General features: G+C 38.6%; 3 protein-coding genes and 2 pseudogenes across 3 annotated transcripts; 3 read left to right on the forward strand and 2 right to left on the reverse strand.

The window, feature by feature from the left end:
• The first annotated feature begins 339 nt into the window (after positions 1-339).
• Positions 340-1,430, forward strand: LOC137740702 (senescence-specific cysteine protease SAG39-like; annotated as a pseudogene).
• Positions 1,431-6,997: 5,567 nt separating this feature from the next.
• Positions 6,998-8,129, forward strand: LOC137741147 (senescence-specific cysteine protease SAG39-like). Its single transcript, XM_068480949.1, has 2 exons — positions 6,998-7,436; positions 7,537-8,129. The coding sequence occupies exons 1-2, from the start codon at positions 6,998-7,000 to the stop codon at positions 8,127-8,129; spliced, it is 1,032 nt and encodes a 343-aa protein (XP_068337050.1).
• A 1,244-nt stretch (positions 8,130-9,373) lies between these two features.
• LOC137740703 (secreted RxLR effector protein 161-like) lies at positions 9,374-10,060 on the reverse strand. The gene is made up of 3 exons (XM_068480533.1): positions 9,829-10,060; positions 9,648-9,732; positions 9,374-9,533 (listed from the first exon to the last, which is right to left on the reverse strand). Exons 1-3 carry the CDS (start codon positions 10,058-10,060, stop codon positions 9,374-9,376), a joined length of 477 nt encoding a protein of 158 aa, XP_068336634.1.
• Positions 10,061-13,605: 3,545 nt separating this feature from the next.
• On the forward strand, positions 13,606-14,740 carry LOC137741160 (senescence-specific cysteine protease SAG39-like; annotated as a pseudogene).
• Positions 14,741-15,553: 813 nt separating this feature from the next.
• LOC137738954 (ketol-acid reductoisomerase, chloroplastic-like) lies at positions 15,554-20,550 on the reverse strand. The gene is made up of 10 exons (XM_068478423.1): positions 20,213-20,550; positions 19,744-19,836; positions 18,987-19,052; positions 18,691-18,831; positions 17,827-18,054; positions 17,586-17,703; positions 17,347-17,486; positions 17,081-17,248; positions 16,787-16,942; positions 15,554-16,131 (listed from the first exon to the last, which is right to left on the reverse strand). The coding sequence occupies exons 1-10, from the start codon at positions 20,501-20,503 to the stop codon at positions 15,766-15,768; spliced, it is 1,767 nt and encodes a 588-aa protein (XP_068334524.1). The 5' UTR covers positions 20,504-20,550; the 3' UTR covers positions 15,554-15,765.
• Positions 20,551-21,760: the final 1,210 nt, after the last annotated feature.

Genomic DNA, 21,760 nt, shown 5'->3' on the forward strand with positions numbered 1-21,760 from the left:
TATAAGACATAATTAAGTGTATTAGTATTATCCCTCGTTGTTTAACTAAGGACCCATTACCGCACAAAAAGATAAAGGTTTAGCATCAAACCCAAATTATATTAAAGATTAACATATTAATCTTACAGGTCCATGTCAACATAAGTTCTAGGGCACGTACATTGCAGACCAATGTTGGGGCACGGCGATATATAGCTTTATAGGCCATTATGTAGGACCTGGATGGACTAGTATATAAATTCCCTAGCAGTTTACCATTTCAGTATTACCTGCTCATTTCATTTACTTAATCAAAACTTAGCTGCTTCATTCCGGTACACTAGCTAGTTAGCTAGCTAACATGGGGTCATTAACCTGCAGACGTGGAGATATGTGTGCTTGAGCTTGATCCTTATGCTGGGGTCGTGGTCATCCGGAGCCACTTCTCGCACCCCACAAGATGCATCGATGTACGGGAGATATGAGCAATGGTTGGCTCATTATGGTCGTGTATATAACGACATTAATTAATGAGAAGGAGACTCATTTCAATATATTCAAGGAAAATGTGGCATTTATAGAATCTTCTAATAAGGATGCAAACAAACCTTGCAAATTAAGTGTCAATCAATTTGCAGACCTTACAAATGAAGAGTTCAAAGCATCAAGAAATGGATTCAAGGGACACCAGTGCTCCACGAAGACAACTTCTTTCAAATATGAAAATGTGACTGCATCATTACCAGCAACAATGGATTGGAGAAAGAAAGGAGTAACCCCCGTCAAGGACCTAGGCCAATGCGGTACTTATATAAACGTCTAGCTTATTTTTTTATTTATTTATGTTAAATGTTTTTGTTTGATACTTATTCTAACTTTTAATTCCAATATGAAAATACAGGATGTTGTTGGGCTTTTTCAGCAGTGGCGGCCACGGAAGGAATTACACAGCTTACAACTGGGAAATTGATGTCTTTGTCTGAGCAAGAGCTCGTTGATTGTAACACCGCTGGTGAAGACCAAGGATGTGAGGGCGGCTTGATGGACGATGCCTTCTAGTTCATCCAACAGAATCGCGGGTTAGCACAGAAGCCAATTACCACTACGATGGTGTTGATGGTATATGTCACGCCAAGAAGGAAGCCAGTCGTGCAGCCAAGATAACTGGCTTTGAAAAGGCCCTTCTTTCCGCAGTAGCTCATCAACCTGTTTCTGTTGCCATTGATGCTAGTGGTTCCGACTTCCAATTCTATTCAAGTGGTGTCTTTACGGGAACCTGTGGAACGAGCCTTGACCATTGTGTTACCGCTGTTGGTTATGGCGTGACTGAGGATGGGACTAAGTATTGGCTAGTGAAGAACTCATGGGGTGCAGAATGGGGTGAAGCTGGGTACATAAGAATGCAGAGAGATGTTGATGCGGCGGAAGGACTTTGTGTAAGAGGTAATTGAAAAACAAGTTACTAGGATCATAGATAAAATATAAATCATTACAATAAACCAATCAAACAATTAAGGGAAATAAACTTATCTTTCAAAGCAGAGGAAGAAGACGCCATGACTGCTAGGGTTTCAAAAGGAGTCTTCTACACTCAAGCAGCCGAGAGTCGTTGCTATCAAATAGGGTTTTTAGCACGAGATAGGATAATATTGTGAGTGCAGGGACCTCCCTATATATATCCATACTCCTTGATATCAGGCATATTAACTGATACCTTGGATATTCCAAACTGATTAGGGTTTCGGTATAGTCCTCATAGGTATTGAACTCTTGTCAAATCTTGATAATAGGTTACTTAAATATAATTGCATGTTATTAGGACTCTTAATCTTAGCCAAGTAGGATCGGAATTTTCTCAACATGATAACTCATACACTGAGCTATCAGTTTGTCGAGAACAAGAACTCATTCTTCTTGACACTCACATCTTACATTCTTCCACTTGAGTGTCCAAGAAGAATGATATTACATAGGCTAAGACTAAGGTGATCACAAGTTCCTGAAAGCTGCAATTAAACCTTTAACGACCTATCACTTATAGCTTCGAATATTGAATCATAAATGCAATATGTAATCTCTTCTACATGTGCACTTTATGATTACAAGTACCTACACCATAAGCACTGTGTTATTTGACAGAATTTAAAAGTTATAGGTTGATAAACAAAATTCAACTCCTGAACTGAGCCTTATGCAAGCATGGCTCATATTTTCTGTCAATTAAAACATAAAAATAAGAGAAGATGCAAATACAATATACTGTTACAAAATTACTCTCTTATCAAGATTTATGAATAAAATTTTACTATTAAACCATTTTCCACTAACACTTCAATTCAATAATACAAAAGCAATTTTAAACTCCCACCGATTAAAAGAGTAAAAAAAAAATCTCATAAACGCACATTGTGATAGCCCGTCCTGAAATATTTTTATCGATGGTGTGAAATTACTAAAGTAACCTTGAACGTTTATGGCGTTGTGTGATTTAAGTTTTGGTTGTGGACCAATATGCTAAGTCCCTAATATTTTTGGAACCAATTAGGAACTTAGAATTAGGTTTGTTTTATTTGTTTTTGGTTGGCTGCCATCTGGAACACTCACACACACACATCCAATCCCGTTGACCCTCTCACTCTCCTCCACATTCGGATTTTCTTGCCATTTTTGTACAACTTGTACGGACAACCCTCAAAACCCTTTCAAACATCGTGGATCAAGTCGTGAATGGTGTTTTTGGACTCTTTGCAGGCTTAGGAGTCGAATGGTGGTGGTGGTTGGACGTGAAACCCTCGGAAACCTTTGAAACCAGAATTCCTGATTTGGTGCATCGTTCATGTAAACATGATCGTGAAGTTTTCAGAGAGTTTTAAGCTTTTAGGGAACTTTAGAACATCTTCATGAAGCTCGGAGAAGAATTTTGAAGTGTTTTGGATGTTGGGAAGCTCGAGTTCATCGAGTTGTAGTGGTTGCCGGAGTGTTCAAGGTTTCCCTAGCGAGATTTCGTTTGTTTCAAACTCCAAAGTGGTAAGATCATGTTCTCCTAATTGAGAGCTTCATTTTGGTACAAATTTTATGAATTTTGGTGTTGAACTGAGTAAGTTATCAAGCTTTAAAGTTTTTCCAGAAACCGGCGACGCATCGGCGACTAGCACCGGACTCCGGCAAACCAAGGAAGGAGAAGGAGAATATTCCGTCAACTTTGATGGAATGTACTAACGGCATCAGGTATATATAACAGTATATTCTATTTTTGGACGGAATATTCCCTAACGCTGTTAGGGTTTCCGTACATGTGCCAAGTACGTGCCTGCTCGTGGTCGGTGCGTGGGTGGTCGGATATTTTTTTCTAAAAATATGAGGATGTTCGTGGTGTTAAGTAAATCACATTGGTATATTCAAACACCCTGTTTAAGCAATGTATGAGAAGTTATTAGCTAGTTTTGTTTATGTGCTTTAAATTAACATTTATATAGTTGTTTTGCATATAGGTGAGACCCTTCCACATACCAGTGAGTGGGCTTTTGGTTTTCCGTATATACCTATATACTTGTGATTTTTCCCAGAAAATCGATTTAAATGAATTTATATTTGACATGCCATGCCTATTGATTTATGCTTAGACTATAAATTTGTACAATATGTGCATATTGTGATTTGACGCGGTGGACACTCAGGTAAGTACCAGGTGAGTTGTAGATTGTTTATGTAAATTTATGATTATGTGAGACGCTTAGGTAAGTACCAGGTGAGTTGTAGATTGTTTATGTAAATTGATGATTATGTGAGATGTGTTGAGAACTCATAAACCTGCACCCCGGTGTTAGTGCTTTCGCCCAGAGTTAAGGCACAATCCTTCACGTGATGTTCACCTCCTGCACCATACGCTCATCTTGGATCCAAGTTAGGTGCATAGTCCTGTCGTACAGACCACTTTACGTGGTTCCGACTCGTAGGTGACCCGTGATTATTCGCACAGTCTTCACGTGATCGTAGCACTTGAGCGTATTTATTTATACACAGTCCTGTCGTACATACCACTTTAGGTGGTTCCAACTCGTGTGCAGGTATATTTGTTGAGATGTGGATTTGAGTCGTACAGGTCACGTTAGGTGACTCCAGCTAGATGGATGAGCTATAGATTCAATCGTACAAGTCACGTTAGGTGACTCCAACTGACATATCATTTGCATTGATTTATATCACATGGCTTACATATTTTTATGTTGAGATATTTGGCATGGCATATTGGTGAATTTTTCTATTCTGAGCATAGTTGTGGTTTAGATATATATATTCTATTTTCTGAGAAATTATACAGGTTTTACGGCAAGGGATTAGAACTTTCAAGAAATGAAATGATTTTGAAAAGCTTTGTTTTTGGCCACTCACACTTTCTGTTTTGCGCGCCTCTAGGTTCTAGTTAGGAGTGTTTTTTTATGGCTTGCGAGGAATCCACAACAGCTCTGACAAATTATCACCATTGCATGGTCACCTTTGGGTGTTGTATAATTAGTATTTGTCCTGCTAGACTGCACTTAGGCTACTTATGCTCTGGTTGTGTATTTCACACTTAATCTCGCACTAGCACCTTTTCTTAGCTAGATTGCTAGTAGTTGGTTTTTATTTATTCACATTTTTATTATTATTTTTGCTTCCACATTGTGTACGTGGCTACGTCATCCTCATGTGATGGCCAGTACGCCTTGATTTTGGTCGGGGTGTGTCACACATACCTCTTAAAAGCTCCCACTGATCAAGCATTAATCAAGGATTTAAAAGTATTGAGAATTCAACATCAACTACTAAATTTTCTGACTATATCTCTATGTCAGATATTGCGAGGAAGTGAGTGGCTAAAAACATATACAAAATCATATGGTCAGTTTTATTCATCTAAAATTTGACAAAAACAGAAAACTTCAACGGAACGTTTTTTTGATTGCAACAAAAACATATAATTCCATAATCATTTTTGGACATAATTTTATTATATTAGGTTTTCACAGCTAAAACATAAAATACAAGGGCAAACATATATAGTTTCAACACTTTTGAGCAGATGAAGTATATACAATCTTGTCAATTCCATGTTTAACTGTTCACTGATTTATAGTTGGACTGAATAAGAAAACACTTTTGAGCAGGTTAATTATCCATCAATAACATATAAATCACAAGTCCAATTTCTTGAACAACAAACAAGAATTAATAAGCAAAACATTTTTGAGCGGAATATACTCATTAACCCTTCTTGAATTTCTTGCAAGATTAGTTGCATATATAACAAATAAAATATAAACAAGTATGATGATGTACGTTTTATCTACCAAAATCATGACCATTAAAAGCATGCAAAATTGATGAGTGTGAAGCCCATAATACATTATATCTCCCACTTGGGCAAACACTCAAAATTGCAAGTTTAAACACTAGAGAAAGTGGTTTTCATATAACAAAATATAGGCTAGTTGAATCAATAAAGATCAAATACATAATTTTTTTTTTTTTTTAAGTAGGTTAGAATTAAAAAGTTCCATAAACAAAAACTTATGTAATGACTACAAATTTTATTTTATTTTAGTGTATGAGAGAAGACTCACATATGTGTCAAAGATTAGGTCATAAATTAAAATGAAACCTAATAAGAGAATCCAAACTCAAAATTTATGTTTTAATTCTAAAACAAAGTCGATTAAAATAAACACTTAGATATCTCAATAACATCAATTTTTCAACAATAATTTTAATTGACACACCCTGACCAGAATGTCCACTAGGACTCCGAGTCGAGTTGTGCTGGCCGGGCCCCCACCACATCCCGGGCTGAGATGTGACATTAATCCAATTTAGAACTTAGAGAAAATTAAGGCAAAAGATTGGCAAATTTACCTACTCATTCTCGATTCTGCAAGATTCATCATGGAAGTAGTCGAGTTATGGAGGATCGAACCAACTCCAAATTGCGTGATTGTTACACCTTTGGGCAGAAACTAATCATGGAAAGAAAATACGTGCATAGCTAGCCAAAACATAAAATACACAAAATACATATAGCTTCAATAGCTTTGGCCAAATGAAAATATGTTAGAAGTACTTTATGATTTGCTATAATACTAATTTATAATTGGTGAGTGATTTCCTGAAATTCCCATTGGGACAAAAGTATTCACCATATAAATTAGAATTCTGATTTTTTTTTTTTCAAAATAATCCCTTAGAACAGTATTAAATAACTGTTTTGTTGGATATTCAATGATTCTCAAAAGATTAAATCAGATACAAAAGTATGTCATTATTGACATTGAACAATAGAGTTCTTGAAAAAGAAAACATGGTTATTCAATTATATAATAGGGGCCAAAATGATCAATTAGTAAACTAATGCCACTTTCCAATTTTGTCTTAAAAGACAATTATCATCATAATCAGAATTGATGACCAAGCAAAATATTGGTTTAAGCAAAATAAATCAATACAGTTTTCAACCAAAATTTAATAAGTATTACCATTTCGAAAAAATTTCATGATTTTTAAATTTTTTTACAAGTGAGTAAAAAATTAATTCGAAACAATGCACGAACCAATTGAGCAATAAAATAATCTATGCTAGGGTTTTCCATACATCAGAAATTTTGAAACTTCGAAGATTACAAAACCGTAATGAACGCCTTCTGAATTATGAGACATAATTAATTGTATTAGTATTATCCCTCGTTGTTTACTTAAGGACCCATTACCGCACGAAAAGATAAAGGTTTAGCGTCAAACCCAAATTATATTAAAGTTAACATATAATCTTACAGGTCCATATCAACATAAATTCTAGGGCACGTATACGTATATTGCAAATCAATTTTTGGTGCACGGCGATAGCTCCATCGAGAGCCATTATGTAGTACCTGGATGGACTAGTATATAAATCCAAGCAGCGTACCATTTCAGTATTACCTGCTCATATCATTTACTTAAACAAAACTTAGCTGCTTCATTCCAGTACACTAGCTAGCTAGCTAGCATGGGGTTCATTAACCTGCTGCCGTGGAAATATATGTGCTTGAGCTTGATCCTCATGCTGGGGGCCTGGTCATCCGGAGCCACTTCTCGCACTCTACAAGATGCATGGATGTACGGGAGATACGAGCAATGGTTGACTCGTTATGGTCGCGTATATAACGACGTTAATGAGAAGGAGACTCGTTTCAAGATATTCAAGGAAAATGTGGCGTTTATAGAATCTTCTAATAAGGATGCCAACAAACCTTACAGATTAAGTGTCAATCAATTTGCAGACCTTACAAATGAAGAGTTCAAAACCTCAAGAAATGGATTCAAGGGACACGAGTGCTCCACGAAGACTTCTTTCAAATATGAAAATTTGACTGCATCATTACCAGCAACAATGGATTGGAGAAAGAAAGGAGCAGTAACCCCCATCAAGGACCAAGGCCAATGCGGTAGTTATATAAACGTCTAGCTTATTTTTTATTTATTCATATTAAATGGTTTTGTTTGATACTTGTTCTAACTACTTTTAGATCCAATATCAAAATACAGGGTGCTGTTGGGCTTTTTCAGCAGTGGCCGCCACGGAAGGAATTACACAGCTTACAACTGGGAAATTGATCTCTTTGTCTGAGCAAGAGCTCGTTGATTGTGACACCGCTGGTGAAGACCAAGGATGTGAGGGCGGCTTGATGGATGATGCCTTCCAGTTCATCCAACAAAATCGCGGGATTAGCACAGAAGCTAATTACCCTTACGACGGTGTTGATGGTACATGTAACGCCAAGAAGGAAGCCAGCCGTGCAGCCAAGATAACTGGCTTTGAAGATGTCCCTGCAAACAGTGAAAAGGCCCTTCTTACCGCAGTAGCTCACCAACCTGTTTCTGTTGCCATTGATGCTAGTGGTTCTGACTTCCAGTTCTATTCAAGTGGTGTCTTTACCGGGACCTGTGGAACAAGCCTTGACCATGGTGTTACCACTGTTGGTTATGGCGTGAGCGAGGATGGGACCAAGTATTGGCTAGTGAAGAACTCATGGGGTGCAGAATGGGGTGAAGCTGGGTACATAAGAATGCAGAGAGATGTTGCTGCGGCGGAAGGACTTTGTGGCATTGCTATGGCTGCCTCTTACCCCACAGCTTAGTTAATTTTACCATCAACAATAAATCAATATGCCTACTATATTTATGCGTTGTTGGTACCATGAGATCTAAGAAACTCCAATGTGTCAAATACTTGTATGATCTATGTATTTTGGCTGTAAGAACTAGCCATTCTATTGAACTTTATATCGTAAAAGCGTAGAATTTCCTATCAAAATGGTAAACAGCTGTCCATGCATGCTTTTTAATAAACTGTTAACAGCTAATAAAATCATTCCGGTCCGATCAGTGTGACGGTTTATTCTTATCATTTAAAGAATCCCAGCAATAGCAATATTCAAGACGGATTTTGGGCAACCGTACACTAGGGCATTCAAATTCGTCTAAATTATAAGGACGGAGAGAGTTTGAACTTAGAATGCAGTGTGTTAAAGATGAATACCAATCCACAAGATAAATCCACCAATTTTTGTGAAGTCACAATTTTGGCTCTCCACATTTGTACTTTGTAGAGTCTATTGTGGATGCTCTAATCAAATCATTTTTATTTCATCACAAGCTTTTCCGTTTTACAACAATCTTGCCATTATGGAGTAATTTTTTAATGACCGTAACATCACTGAATTGTGTTATCAATTCTTTGTTTACGTACATGATAGAATAGCTACCTAGTTAGGATTCCTTGCTATGATTTTATCGCTTCAATTTGTTATTCGCAATGGCCTGACTTCGAGCACTGTCGACTATTCCCTTTATATCGCATCAGATCTTTCATTAGATAAGGTAGAATAGTTGATGAAGTCATCAGCACAACGGGTGAACGCAAGTCTCAAATTTAAGAAAGTATGCATTTGTAGTAAAACTTACAAAGCCTCGCTATGGTAAAACCCAATGGTATGGAGAAAATCCATAGACTAAAGTGAAAAGTGAGAAGTATGCATAATGTCTAAAACAAGCATCAAACAGGACGAAAGTAGTTAACTCAACGAAGAATGATCATCCCAGGATGGATGCCTCATTAAAACCTCATTAGGTAGCAAAAACCCAATCGGAAAAATGCTCTTAATCATAGGAAAAAGAGTACATTAAGATCAAGTAAGTATGCTTCTAGATACTCCCCCTAAGTTAGACATAACTTCTAAATAAGAGAACTACAAGTGATTCAACTCAGATAATTTATGCATAACGATTCTTGGACGAGCTTTTGAAAAGTAGACTTGGGTAATGACTTGGTGAAGAGATCGGTCAAGTTGTCCTGGGAATGGATTTGCTTGAATTCAATGTTCTAATGCTGCTGTTGTTGCTGGTGTGAGTAAAAGAACTTCAGCTCTATGAGCTTGGTGTTGTCTCCCTTGATGTATCCTTTCTTTAACTGCTCGATACATGCTGCATTGTTTTCAAAGATCATCATAGGAAGGTCAACGACTGATGTAAGACCACTAGTGCTTCAAATATGTTCCATAACTTCTCTCAACCAAAAGCATTCATGCAATGCTTCATGCAGGGCGAGAATCTCAACATGGTTCGACGAAGTCGCAACTAGCGTATGCTTGGTAGACCTCCAAGATATAGCGGTGTCTCCAACGATAAAGACATAGCCCGTTTGAGAATGTGCCCTATGTGGGTCAGACAAATATCCAGCATCTGCGTAACCAACAAGGCGAGAATCAATCTAAGGACTATAAGGGGAGGCAACACTCGAAGATTCGCGAGTATAGAACAAGCCCAAATCCATCATACCCTTAAGGTAGCGAAAAATGTCTTTAACACCATTCCAATGCCTACGTGTGGGCACGTTGTTGTATCTTGCCAAAAGATTAACAACAAAGGAGATGTCGGGTCTAGTGCATTGAGCCAAGTACAATAAAGCCACAATTGCACTTAGGTAAGGAACTTCGGGTTCCAAAATCTCTTCCTCGTCCTCCTTTGGACGAAAGGGATCTCGTTTAGCATCTAGAGTCCGAACGACCATGGGTGTACTTGAAGGCTTTGCTTTATCCTCATTAAAATATCGCAACACCTTTTGGGTGTAGTTCGATTGATGTACTAGGATTCCATCCGGACAATGCTTGATCTCCAGGCTGAGACACTATCGAGTTTTCCCAAGATCCTTTATCTCAAATTCCAATTTCAAGTGTGCAGTAATTTCCTCAAGCTCTGGGGGAGTCCCGATGAGGTTCATATCATTGACATAAACTACAATGACTTGACCTCCAAAATATCCAGAAACGTCAATCTGGAATTTTGACACAATCATGTCGAAAGACTCATGAACATCCTCCAATTGGAATCATTCCAAAATTCATCCATTTGATCACTTTTTGCTTAAGAGGAAGTTGAATATTCTACATTGAAAAAACATAACAAAGTATCAAAATTCTACTAAAATAACCAATAAACTTTAACCAAGAATATAGTGAAATATATAGTATAATATGGACACATCAAGCATCAAACCCAAATTATATTAAAGATTAACATATTAATCTTACAGGTCCGTATCAACATAAATTCCAGGGCACGTACGTATATTGCAGATCAATTTTTGGGGCACGGCGATAGCTCGAGAGGCCATTATGTAGTACCTGGATGGAGTAGTATATAAACCCAAGCAATCTACCGTTTCAGTATTACCTGCTCATATCATTTACTTAATCAAAACTTTGTTGCTTCATTCCAGTACACTAGCTAGCCAGCTAACACGGGGTTCATTAACCTGCAGCCATGGAAATATACGTGCTTGAGCTTGATCCTCATGCTGGGGGCCTGGTCATCCGGAGCCACTTCTCGCACTCTACAAGATGCATCGATATATGGGAGATACGAGCAATGGTTGACTCGTTATGGTCGTGTATATAACGACGTTAATGAGAAGGAAACTCGTTTCAAGATATTCAAGGAAAATGTGGCGTTTATAGAATCTTCTAATAAGGATGCCATCAAACCTTACAGATTAAGTGTCAATCAATTTGCAGACCTTACAAATGAAGAGTTCAAAGCCTCAAGAAATGGATTCAAGGGACACGAGTGCTCCACGAAGACTTCTTCTTTCAAATATGAAAATGTGACTGCATCATTACCAGCAACTATGGATTGGAGAAAGAAATGAGCAGTAACCCCCGTCAAGGACCAAGGCCAATGCGGTAGTTATATAGACGTCTATATCGTTGAATGAGCCTTTCATTGTAACGTTCATCCCTTTGTAATGGTTCATGTTGCACGGGCTCATCGGTGGCGTCATGAGCACAATATATACGTGTTCTTGAATTGTTCATCGGGTCTGGCTCATATTCATCAACAGCTTCATAATCGTACTCATCTTCCACAATCATGTTGTGAAGAATGATGCACGTCATCATGATGGATCGAAGCGCCTCTACATCAAACAATCTGGCAGCACCCTTGATGATCGCCCAACGAGCTTGGAGGATACCGAAACAACGCTCCACATCCTTCCTGCACCCCTCTTGACAGCTTGCAAAGTGTTTTTCCTTTGCACTCCGCGGACGTGGCACTGTTTTGACAAATGTTGACCAGCGCGGGTAGATGTCGTCAGCTAGGTAGTATGGCCCGTCGTACATACGTCCGTTGACCTCATACGTAACTTTTGGTGCCTTTCCTTGCAGGACATCGTTGAACACTGGGGATTGGGCAAGGACGTTGATGTCATTTTGAGCTCCCGGGACCCCGAAAAAGGCGTGCCAAATCCATGTATCAAAAGATGCCACCGCCTCCAGAATGATACTTTTTGCTCCTTTTCTGTCCCCGTAAGCGCCTTGCCATGCACTTGGACAGTTTTTCCACGTCCAGTGCATACAATCAATGCTTCCAATCATCCCAGGAAAGCCACGCATCTCCGCTTTCTTCAACAGCTGCTCCAAGTTCATGTGTGTAGGTTTGTGGAGGTACTCAGCGGTGTAGATAGATTCGATTGCTCCGCAAAACCTCATCAGGGACTCAAGAATGGTTGATTTCCCCATCCTCATTATCTCATCCACTTGGTCTGCAGATGCTCCATATGCAAGTATCCGTAAGGCGGCAGTAATTTTTTGCTCAGGCAGTAGACCCATAGCACCAAAAGCATCTTTTTTTTTGCACAATATAAGAATCATGGTTGCAAATAGCAATCATGATTTTGTTGAACAAATGTCGTTTCATTCTAAAACGACGTCTAAAGTACGTATCAGGGAATGCACTATTAGGAACAAAATAATCATCCAAGAGTTGCATACCTCGTCGTTGCCTGCTTCTATCAAGGTTTCCGGAATGGCTGGGCCTGCAGATCTGAGCCGCAGCTTGAATGACTCGACGGGAATGTGAGGCTCTGCCCTTTCTTACTTCGTCATCTCTCATTTGACGCTCCTCATCCTCTTCCCTCTCATTTCTTACCCCCTGGTGATTGAACATTGCTTCTGATTCGTTAAACAATTCTTCCTCTTCCTGATTGAATTCCCACATCATCCTTGAGGAGGAAGAAGAAGACATTGAAATAAAGAAACAGAAACTATGAATAATGATACAGATTTTTGTGAATAAGGAAGCAGAAACTATGAATAATGATAGAGATCTTGAGAATTTTGGTGTGAGATTTGTGAGGATGGATGGTGGATTATATAGAGGATTCAGAAAGGATTAGGTTGTGCATAATGCCACGTGGCATGCCGTCATTCGTTACAAATCTGATGGAAATCTATCCTCAAAGATTGTGAACAGATTATGACACATGGCATGCCGTCATTCGTTAAAAATCTGATGGAAATCTATCCTCAAAGATTGTGAACAGATTATGACACGTGGCGCGACGTGATTGGTTAATAATCTTATCAGAAATCTATCACCAATAATTGTATTATTTTGTATTATTTTGTATTATTTAATAATACTTCGGATAATGACACGTGGCGCAACGAGAACGATTAAAAATCTTATCCGATATTACAATTAAAATTATTTTGTATTATTTTATAAATAAAAAAAATACTAATATTTTATTGCCTATTGCCAGGGCTATTGAAGTATAACGGTGGAGATGCAAATTCTATTGCCAGGGCTACTTACTGTTCATTAAGGGCAGTTACTGTTCATTAGGTGGATTGAATAGTGTATTGCCAGGGGGGAGGGCTCCAACGCTGGAGTTGCTCTCAGAGGAAGTCGAATATTCTACATTGAAAAAACATAACAAAGTATCAAAATTCTACTAAAATAATCAATAAACTATAACCAAGAATAGAGTAAAATATATAGTATAATATTGACTCATCAAGCATCAAACCCAAATTATATTAAAGATTTAACATATTAATCTTACAGGTCCGTATCAACATAAATTCCAGGGCACGTACGTATATTGCAGATCAATTTTTGGGGCACGGCGATAGCTCGAGAGGCCATTATGTAGTACCTGGATGGAGTAGTATATAAACCCAAGCAGTCTACCATTTCAGTATTACCTGCTCATATCATTGACTTAATCAAAACTTTGCTGCTTCATTCCAGTACACTAGCTAGCCAGCTAACATGGGGTTCATTAACCTGCAGCCGTGGAAATATACGTGCTTGAGCTTGATCCTCATGCTGGGGGCCTAGTCATCCGGAGCCACTTCTCGCACTCTACAAGATGCATCGATATATGGGAGATACGAGCAATGGTTGACTCGTTATGGTCGTGTATATAACGAAGTTAATGAGAAGGAGACTCGTTTCAAGATATTCAAGGAAAATGTGGCGTTTATAGAATCTACTAATAAGGATGCCAACAAACCTTACAGATTAAGTGTCAATCAATTTGCAGACCTTACAAATGAAGAGTTCAAAGCCTCAAGAAATGGATTCAAGGGACACGAGTGCTCCACGAAGACTTCTTCTTTCAAATATGAAAATGTGACTGCATCATTACCAGCAACAATGGATTGGAGAAAGAAAGGAGCAGTAACCCCCGTCAAGGACCAAGGCCAATGCGGTAGTTATATAGACGTCTAGCTTATTTTTTATTTATTTATATTAACTGGTTTTATTTGATACTTATTCTAACCACTTTTAATTCCAATATCAAAATACAGGATGTTGCTGGGCTTTTTCAGCGGTGGCCGCCACGGAAGGAATTACACAGCTTACAACCGGGACATTGATCTCTTTGTCTGAGCAAGAGCTCGTTGATTGTGACACTGCTGGTGAAGACCAAGGATGTGAGGGCGGCTTGATGGACGATGCCTTCCAGTTCATCCAAAAAAATCACGGGATTAGCACAGAAGCTAATTACCCCTACGAAGGCGTTGATGGTACATGTAACGCCAAGAAGGAAGCCAGCCATGCAGCCAAGATAACTGGCTTTGAAGATGTCCCTGCAAACAGTGAAAAGGACCTTCTTGCCGCAGTAGCTCACCAACCTGTTTCTGTTGCCATTGATGCTAGTGGTTCCGACTTCCAGTTCTATTCAAGCGGTGTCTTTAGCGGAACCTGTGGAACAAGCCTTGACCATGGTGTTACCGCTGTTGGTTATGGCGTGAGTGAGGATGGGACTAAGTATTGGCTAGTGAAGAACTCATGGGGTGCAGAATGGGGTGAAGCTGGGTACATAAGAATGCAGAGAGATGTTGCTGCAGCGGAAGGACTTTGTGGCATTGCTATGGCTGCCTCTTACCCCACAGCCTAGATAATTTTACCATCAACAATTAACTATATAATATGCGTTGTATAGTTAATTTGTATGAATATTATACGATATTGTGACTGTAAGAAAAAGTAGCTTGCCAGCTTGTGAAAATCCTATTCGGTTTCGTCTGTTTGAACTAAATACATAGTGCATGCTCTTTTCAATTCATTTCCTTTACCAAATCCTGAATCTCAGCTGCTTCCAAGAATCTCATCAATCAAAATCATGAGATTAGCTCTGAGGCAAATTACAACACCGGTGTTGACCATACTTGCAACAGCCATGCCCCTCACGCATCGATATAACTGGCTATGGCCATGAAGACCTGCCGGGAAGCAATGAGAAGGCCCTTCCCAAGGCTATTGCTAATCAACTTGTATCTATTGCATTGATGCCGGAGGAGAAGATTTCATATCCTATAAAAGTGGCGTCTTTAAAGGGGTATGTGGACTAGCCATCGATCATTGTGATTCCACTATTGGTTATGAGATCAGTGATGATGGAGAACTTACATGGCACAGGATATACAGCCACATAGAGTTCTGTACCAATGAAATAAGGACATGTGAACAAACTTACACGCGTCTTTTATTTTGTTGGGTAGGATGACACTGTGGCAATGTCCCATACCATTTAAGTCATATTATTGTGTATCAGATTGTATACTCAAACGAACCACCAATTTCACAATTGCAGAAGCAGAGACATTGCTTCAAGGGGCATGCATAAGTGTGTGCCCTTTCTTTTCCCTTTGAAACTTACATCCATAAACCAATCACCAGACCTTTGAATGAACCACCATGCGCAGTAACATGGACTCAAAAATGCAAACATTATTAATAGTATAGCTACTTGTTACTCCCGCAAAATCATAATACAACATTCAGCGTTAAACACAACTTGCAATGTGCTGAAGTACACATGTAAAGTAAAAACAGATTAAACTAGGCAAAACTACAGCACACCTTAAATATGGAGCCAAATGGAAGTTCGTAGGCCAGCTCAGGCAGAAGGTTCTTTGAGTTTTAGTTGCTCTGACGCAACTCTGGTCGCACAAAGTCTGCATCAGCAGGCACTGAAATGTCAACTGTAGGTCTCAGTTCAGCGCATAACTTGATGGCTCCATGCACTGGATCTGACATGAAGTTGCTGATGAGGTCTCCGTTGATGGGTGCACCATTGTCCACAGAAACTAAGGCCTGCTGAGTAAGGATGTAATCAAATCGTGGAGCCCATTTCCTCGATCCCAACCGAGCTGTTGTTGAACAGTTATCCACCATGAAAGAAACTCCCCGAGCATGCATAAAAGGATTCAAAGAATCCACCGACTCAATAACACTTTCATTAATGATCTCCGAATATGAATGTCCTTTCTTCCTCAAGACTTCGATCTGGAAATTCATAGAGCGGTTAAAATCACATGCAGAAGAAATTATCCCCAGTTAACTAACAAAATCATTCATTTCTTATTAGGAAAAAATAAAATAAATTCCCAGCATTTATGTTCCAAGGAACTGAAGTTTCAATTGATAGAAAGAAACCTACAATTTGCATTATGAAACATTCAGTATGAATGTTCATCGTTTCTACCACAGATCCTCTAAAAGATGATAACTTAAAATACATATTTGAAGTAGAAGTTTCATGATTTTGACTAGATATATTGACAGAATAATAACCCTTTATGAAATCCACAATCTTAACTATATGGTCGAGAGCTGATATGCATCTTAGTGTGACAAAAAGTAAAACCATCAAAATATTTTCATATACCAATCTTTTGTTGCCAATTTTCTAATATTTTATAGGCACACACTTGCTATTATTAACTTAGTCTGGTGTCAATATAAAGTAATCAATGAAACCCTATTAATTTTGGCAAGTTAGTATGAGAACATGTATCATTATAGTCTACTAAACTTTGAGATCAGAACCAAAGGAAAATATCATTCATTTGTAAGCAACTCAGAACGATTGCTTGTTGGAAGGTAATCTCTTCTTTTGCAATGTTACGTTCTCACCCATTCTAAAGAGTTAGGCTAATACCTGCGCCATCATTAAGGCAACAAAAACACCAGCAGTGAAAGGATGCAATGGGCCTAGATCACCAGCTGGCCTTGTCGATCGGACACGCTCACCGACTTTCCACATGCGGGTCTGATCAATTTTACCCATTGGGAATGCAGGCAGACCCTCCTTCTCCTGTAAACAAGGGCATGTTCATTATCAATTTGCATAACATGAATATTTGTTTACTTAAAGTATTCAGAGTACTATGACACTGAGAATCATGTAATTAAAATAGGGATTTCACCGATTGAAAACAGATGGAGAACATACGTAAAAGCGACGACCGGCCAAGACAACACTGCGGATCTCACTGCCACTGGCAACATCTTCATAGCATTCATACAAGATGTCCATGCATGGATAAAATGAGGCACTATATGCAGCCTCAAATTCCTTTTTGCCATCTTCAGACAAAGAGTTGTAAATCTCTAACATGCCCTGTTGGGAAAAATAATTAAATTGATATACAAGCACGGATGTGCACAGGAACACTCAGATCTAAACTACAAATAATGAAATCTATACGTGGGCAGTACCTTAGTCGAGATGGTCCTTGACACAACTCCAGTTATGCATTCAACAGTGTTTTTATAAGCCAAATCCTCACTCATTCCATTCTCGGTGTACCTTCTAAATAGTGACTCCACAATTCCATGAACAGCACCAAGTAATATGCCTACAAAGCAAAGAAGAAGAGATGAGATATCAAGTTTACTGGATTCAAAGCATAAGCAAAGAAAAGAGAGAAAGTTACGATGAAGCAAATACAACATACCTCGTTCGCCAAAGATGTCACTTTTGTATTCCTGCTCTAGTGTAGTGGCAAATGTGAAAGGAGAACCAAGGGCAGCTGACCAGCCCAGGGTCACATCTGTGGCTCTACCATCAACATCCTGTACAAACACAGAACATTTAGTATCCAGGATATCAGTTATATTAAGGCCAGAAAATATGTAGTGAGAGAGAGAGAGAGAGAGAGAGAGAGAGAGAGAGAGAGAGAGAGAGAGAGAGCTGACCTGGTGGACCGCAAAACTGGAATTAATTCCAGCACCATTTATCTCTTTGCCTTGGACATAAAGCCTCCTTACAGATGGACCCATTCCCTTGGGACATACAGCAATTACACTGATGTTCTTGGGAAAGTCAAGTCCCACTGACTGCAAATGCCCTAGAAGGAAACCATGGGAAAGACCAAGTATACTATTTGGTTTCATGTGTGAAAATACCTTCTCATAATTATCGGCCTGCAACATGAGACAGTTCAACCCTTTCAGAAAGATACTTTTAAGGGTACCCAGAAAACAGGCTCGTTTACCCACACACCCATGACTTCATTCCATTAGAGATTACTTCTGTAATATGACCTGATTCTCAACAAAGGAAAACTTCACCAAGCAAACTCTACTTACATTAGCACGGAATCAAATAATTTCTAACCAGCAAACAAAATCATGCATAATTATGAAGATATCCATGCGATGACAACTACATACTGAGCCTAATACCACTCTGGTTTAATGCTAACAAATGACATGTTAAGTACTCACATGGTAGAGAACTTAAAAACACTTGATTATCAACACCATCTCAACACCTTTCAGCAGATACAGTCCGCAATATTACATCAAAGAAAAATAAATAAAAAATATAACCATGTAATCACATTATCAGTACTTCAGTCTTTCTTAACCTATTTTCCTAAGTGACTTATTAGTAAGTACGACAAGTCAGTGCCCAGGGACAAGAAGATAAAGATGATTTAAAATGATAAATGGATTAGCAGACCAAAAATTATTTTAGCAGAACAGAAGCACCTGTGCAACTACAAGTTACAGCCAATATTAGAAGGAATAAAATTTCCAAAAGTGCAATCAACAGACCTGCGCAGAATCAGAAATTAGCAGCAACACGAGATCACTGCCTGAAACTGTTTCGTATATATCACCCAAAGTCCCATTCTCCTCAGTGAAACCAGCTGCACGAGCTTCAGCACAAGAACGGGAACCCTTCCTGAGCCCAATCTGTAAAGTCACGGCAGGTTATATAATATGTATGTATAAGAAAAAGATAACCGCAACACACTGAAAACATAAGTCGGTAACTATATTTTTTTTTTTTTTTTTTTTTTTTTTTTTTAATGAAATGCATTTTTGAGTGTAAACAGGAAAGTATTTACCTTGACAACAATGTCAGACTTTGCTTCAACTAGAGAATCTCTTAGATTCTGAGCTTGAGCAGGTCCCTGAGGTGAATATAGGTTAAAGACCCAAATAACATATAGTGACTGAGACAGAAAAATACATTCACATTTTACAACAGTGAAAAATGCATGGAAAAGAATTATGATATGTAGACATCCCCTCTCTTGTTCCCAAAGAGAAGGTTATTTGAAAGAAGCAATGTTAGAGCATAGTCCGCAAGCTAGACTTCTACATTCTCACATGCTCTGCAGTAGAATATTACAACAAAACCTCATGTACCTTACTGTCAGTCTGTCAAACAACCCATGTGCAACTCACAAATTATTCCAACCGTCCGGCCTAATTATGGTGCTCCATGAGAAATTGAGAAGAGACAACACTCAGCTTATACACATATTCGGATTCAGTTTGTTAGTAATATAGGATCCTGAAGCAAATAAATTTACTCATACCAGATTACCATAAGTAACCTATTGACATAGAGAAAAAAGAAAACAGAAAAGAAATCAACACCCATAAGTCATGCATTTCTTTCTGCAACTCGTTTAAAAGGACAGATAATCTCCAATTATTTAAAGCAGGTGCTTCTGGTTTCGTTTTCACAAGGAACCGTACGGATACATAAATGATGCGAAAATCTAAGAAACAATGCAGACACAAATACTAATCATTATGTTCAATAAATACAACCATTTAACAAATAGATAAAAGATATGAGAGAAGTTCATTCACCTGAGAACCCCAACCAATAACACCAATTTGCTTAATACCCTTGAAAGCATCGGGCAATAAATGGAACAGATCCCTTCCTCCTCTCACAATATACTGCAGTTGGCATCAAACCCAACACACACACCAATAAGAAACTCCAAATGGAAATCATTTCTCAATCATTATCAGTAATATGCATAAATGCATATAATATCAAGAAATAGATAAAATGTACATGTATTTGCATACATGGAGAACAGCTCAACACTTTTCCATCATTTTCCATTCCTCTAACCTAACTGCCTTGTTTAGCTTTCCATTTCCTACCTTTCTATTGTTTGTTAGTTAATGATAAGTACAAAGAGCTTCCCATTCTCTTTCCCCAAACCCATTTATCGAAATCCAAGCAAAACCCATAAACTCAATTAGTAAATTAACTGAGCAATATCGGAATGCGTTTGTACAAATAGACAGATAGTAAGAGAGAGACCTCGTCGTGACCAGCGAGGTTGATCTTCTCTTTGGTGAAAACAGAGGTCTCGAAATCGAGAGAAGGAGGGGACTTAATGGACGGCATTGACACCATGCAAGCTCCGAGAGCTGAGCCAGTGCCGGAGACATTATTACCGCCGCGGGTAGCTTTCGCTCTGAGAGGGTTGATAGACTTGGAGATGGCGGATGAAAACCCTAAACTGGAGGGAGCCACATGGGTTTTGGATGTTGACGATGATTGGGGAGCAGGGCAGAGGGCAGGAGAGAAAGAGGAAGTAGCCGCCGCCATTGATAACACAGAGCAAGAGCGCGCAGAGAGAATCAGAGGGTGTGAGTTCTGGCGTTTAAGCCCCTTTTTAGAGCAAGCCCAGCGTGGCTTTTAGCTCGGGGGACAGTGGACAGAACAAGGGCCCGAGAGTCAGTGGATCAGCTCCAGCGTGGGCTAGCCCAATCGAAAGTGGAGGTCCGAGCTCCGGGCTCGTGGGGATTGCCAACCCGAGAACCTGAGGCCATGTGACGTCAGCGCTGACGTCAACCTGGCGTCAGGCAATATTAAATTTTTTTTGTGTCAGGCGCGTGCACCCCAATCGCGCGTGGGGGCGCATCGCTGACACAAAATCAAAAAAAAAAAAAACCTTTGTCAGTTACCGTTGGGAAGCCACGTGGCTTCCCACGGTCCATTAGATCTCAACGGTTACTTAATTTGGACCGTTCGATCTCAACGGTAAAAAAAAATAAAAAAGTCAGATTTAATATCCACCGTTCAATCTGAGATCAACGGTGGATATTAATATTCTTTATAAATAAAAAAATAAAAGAAAAAATAGTTTTAAAATTAAGAAAAGTTACCGTTATGACACGTGGCACAATCTGGAGTGTTGGAATTCAAATTTTTTTATATCCAACGGCAGAGATTAATTAATTGAATAGAAATTTAAAAAAAAATTGTAAAAAATTCAAAAAAATTCAAAAAAAAATCTGAAAAATCTGAAAAAAATTGTTTTTACTTTTCTATAAATACCTTCTCATTATCATCTACCTTACACAACAATTTCATATTTTCTCAACTACTTTCAATCACATTCCTTTCTTTGTCTCAAAGTTTGAATCCATTTTTTTTCAACAAAATGACCACTGGTGCAGGTACGAATTGGTCGCTTATTGAAGATGTTGCATTGTGTACTAGCTGGGTTGAAGTTACTCATAGTTCACTTACGGGTAATGAGATGCAGTTGCGAGAGATGTGGAGTCTTATTCATACCAATTTTCTTGAGAAAATTGGTGGGAAAAGAACCAAAGAATCGATGTCCAGTCGTTGGAAATTACTTAGCCAATCGTTTAGTACGTGGAGAGACGCCTTGGCACAAGCTAGTAATAATATTCGAAGTGGGGAAAATTACTCGGATCAGGTAACAATATATTATTTATTTGATACCCAAATTTACATTATAATTATTTGTTTGTATTATTTATTTGTTACCTACATAATTTATTATTTATTGTTTGTATTATTTATTTGTTACCGTCATAATTTATTATTTATTTG

Source organism: Pyrus communis, chromosome 7 (assembly GCF_963583255.1).
Source record: "Pyrus communis chromosome 7, drPyrComm1.1, whole genome shotgun sequence".
NCBI lineage: Eukaryota > Viridiplantae > Streptophyta > Magnoliopsida > Rosales > Rosaceae > Pyrus > Pyrus communis.

What these genes read in the sequence shown, in the direction of transcription:
- LOC137740703 (XM_068480533.1), bottom strand. Translation starts at nt 10,060, where the DNA reads ATGGTCGTTCGGACTCTAGATGCTAAACGAGATCCCTTTCGTCCAAAG. An exon ending in CATTTTTCGCTACCTTAAGG is followed by an intron (nt 9,733 to 9,828) that starts GTATGATGGATT and finishes TTGGTTACGCAG; the next exon opens with ATGCTGGATATTTGTCTGAC. An exon ending in GACACCGCTATATCTTGGAG is followed by an intron (nt 9,534 to 9,647) that starts GTCTACCAAGCA and finishes ACATATTTGAAG; the next exon opens with CACTAGTGGTCTTACATCAG.
- LOC137738954 (XM_068478423.1), bottom strand. Translation starts at nt 20,503, where the DNA reads ATGGCGGCGGCTACTTCCTCTTTCTCTCCTGCCCTCTGCCCTGCTCCC. An exon ending in ACCTCGCTGGTCACGACGAG is followed by an intron (nt 19,837 to 20,212) that starts GTCTCTCTCTTA and finishes TGCCAACTGCAG; the next exon opens with TATATTGTGAGAGGAGGAAG. An exon ending in TGGCCGGTCGTCGCTTTTAC is followed by an intron (nt 16,943 to 17,080) that starts GTATGTTCTCCA and finishes CCTTGTTTACAG; the next exon opens with GAGAAGGAGGGTCTGCCTGC.
- LOC137741147 (XM_068480949.1), top strand. Translation starts at nt 6,998, where the DNA reads ATGGGGTTCATTAACCTGCTGCCGTGGAAATATATGTGCTTGAGCTTG. An exon ending in CAAGGACCAAGGCCAATGCG is followed by an intron (nt 7,437 to 7,536) that starts GTAGTTATATAA and finishes ATCAAAATACAG; the next exon opens with GGTGCTGTTGGGCTTTTTCA.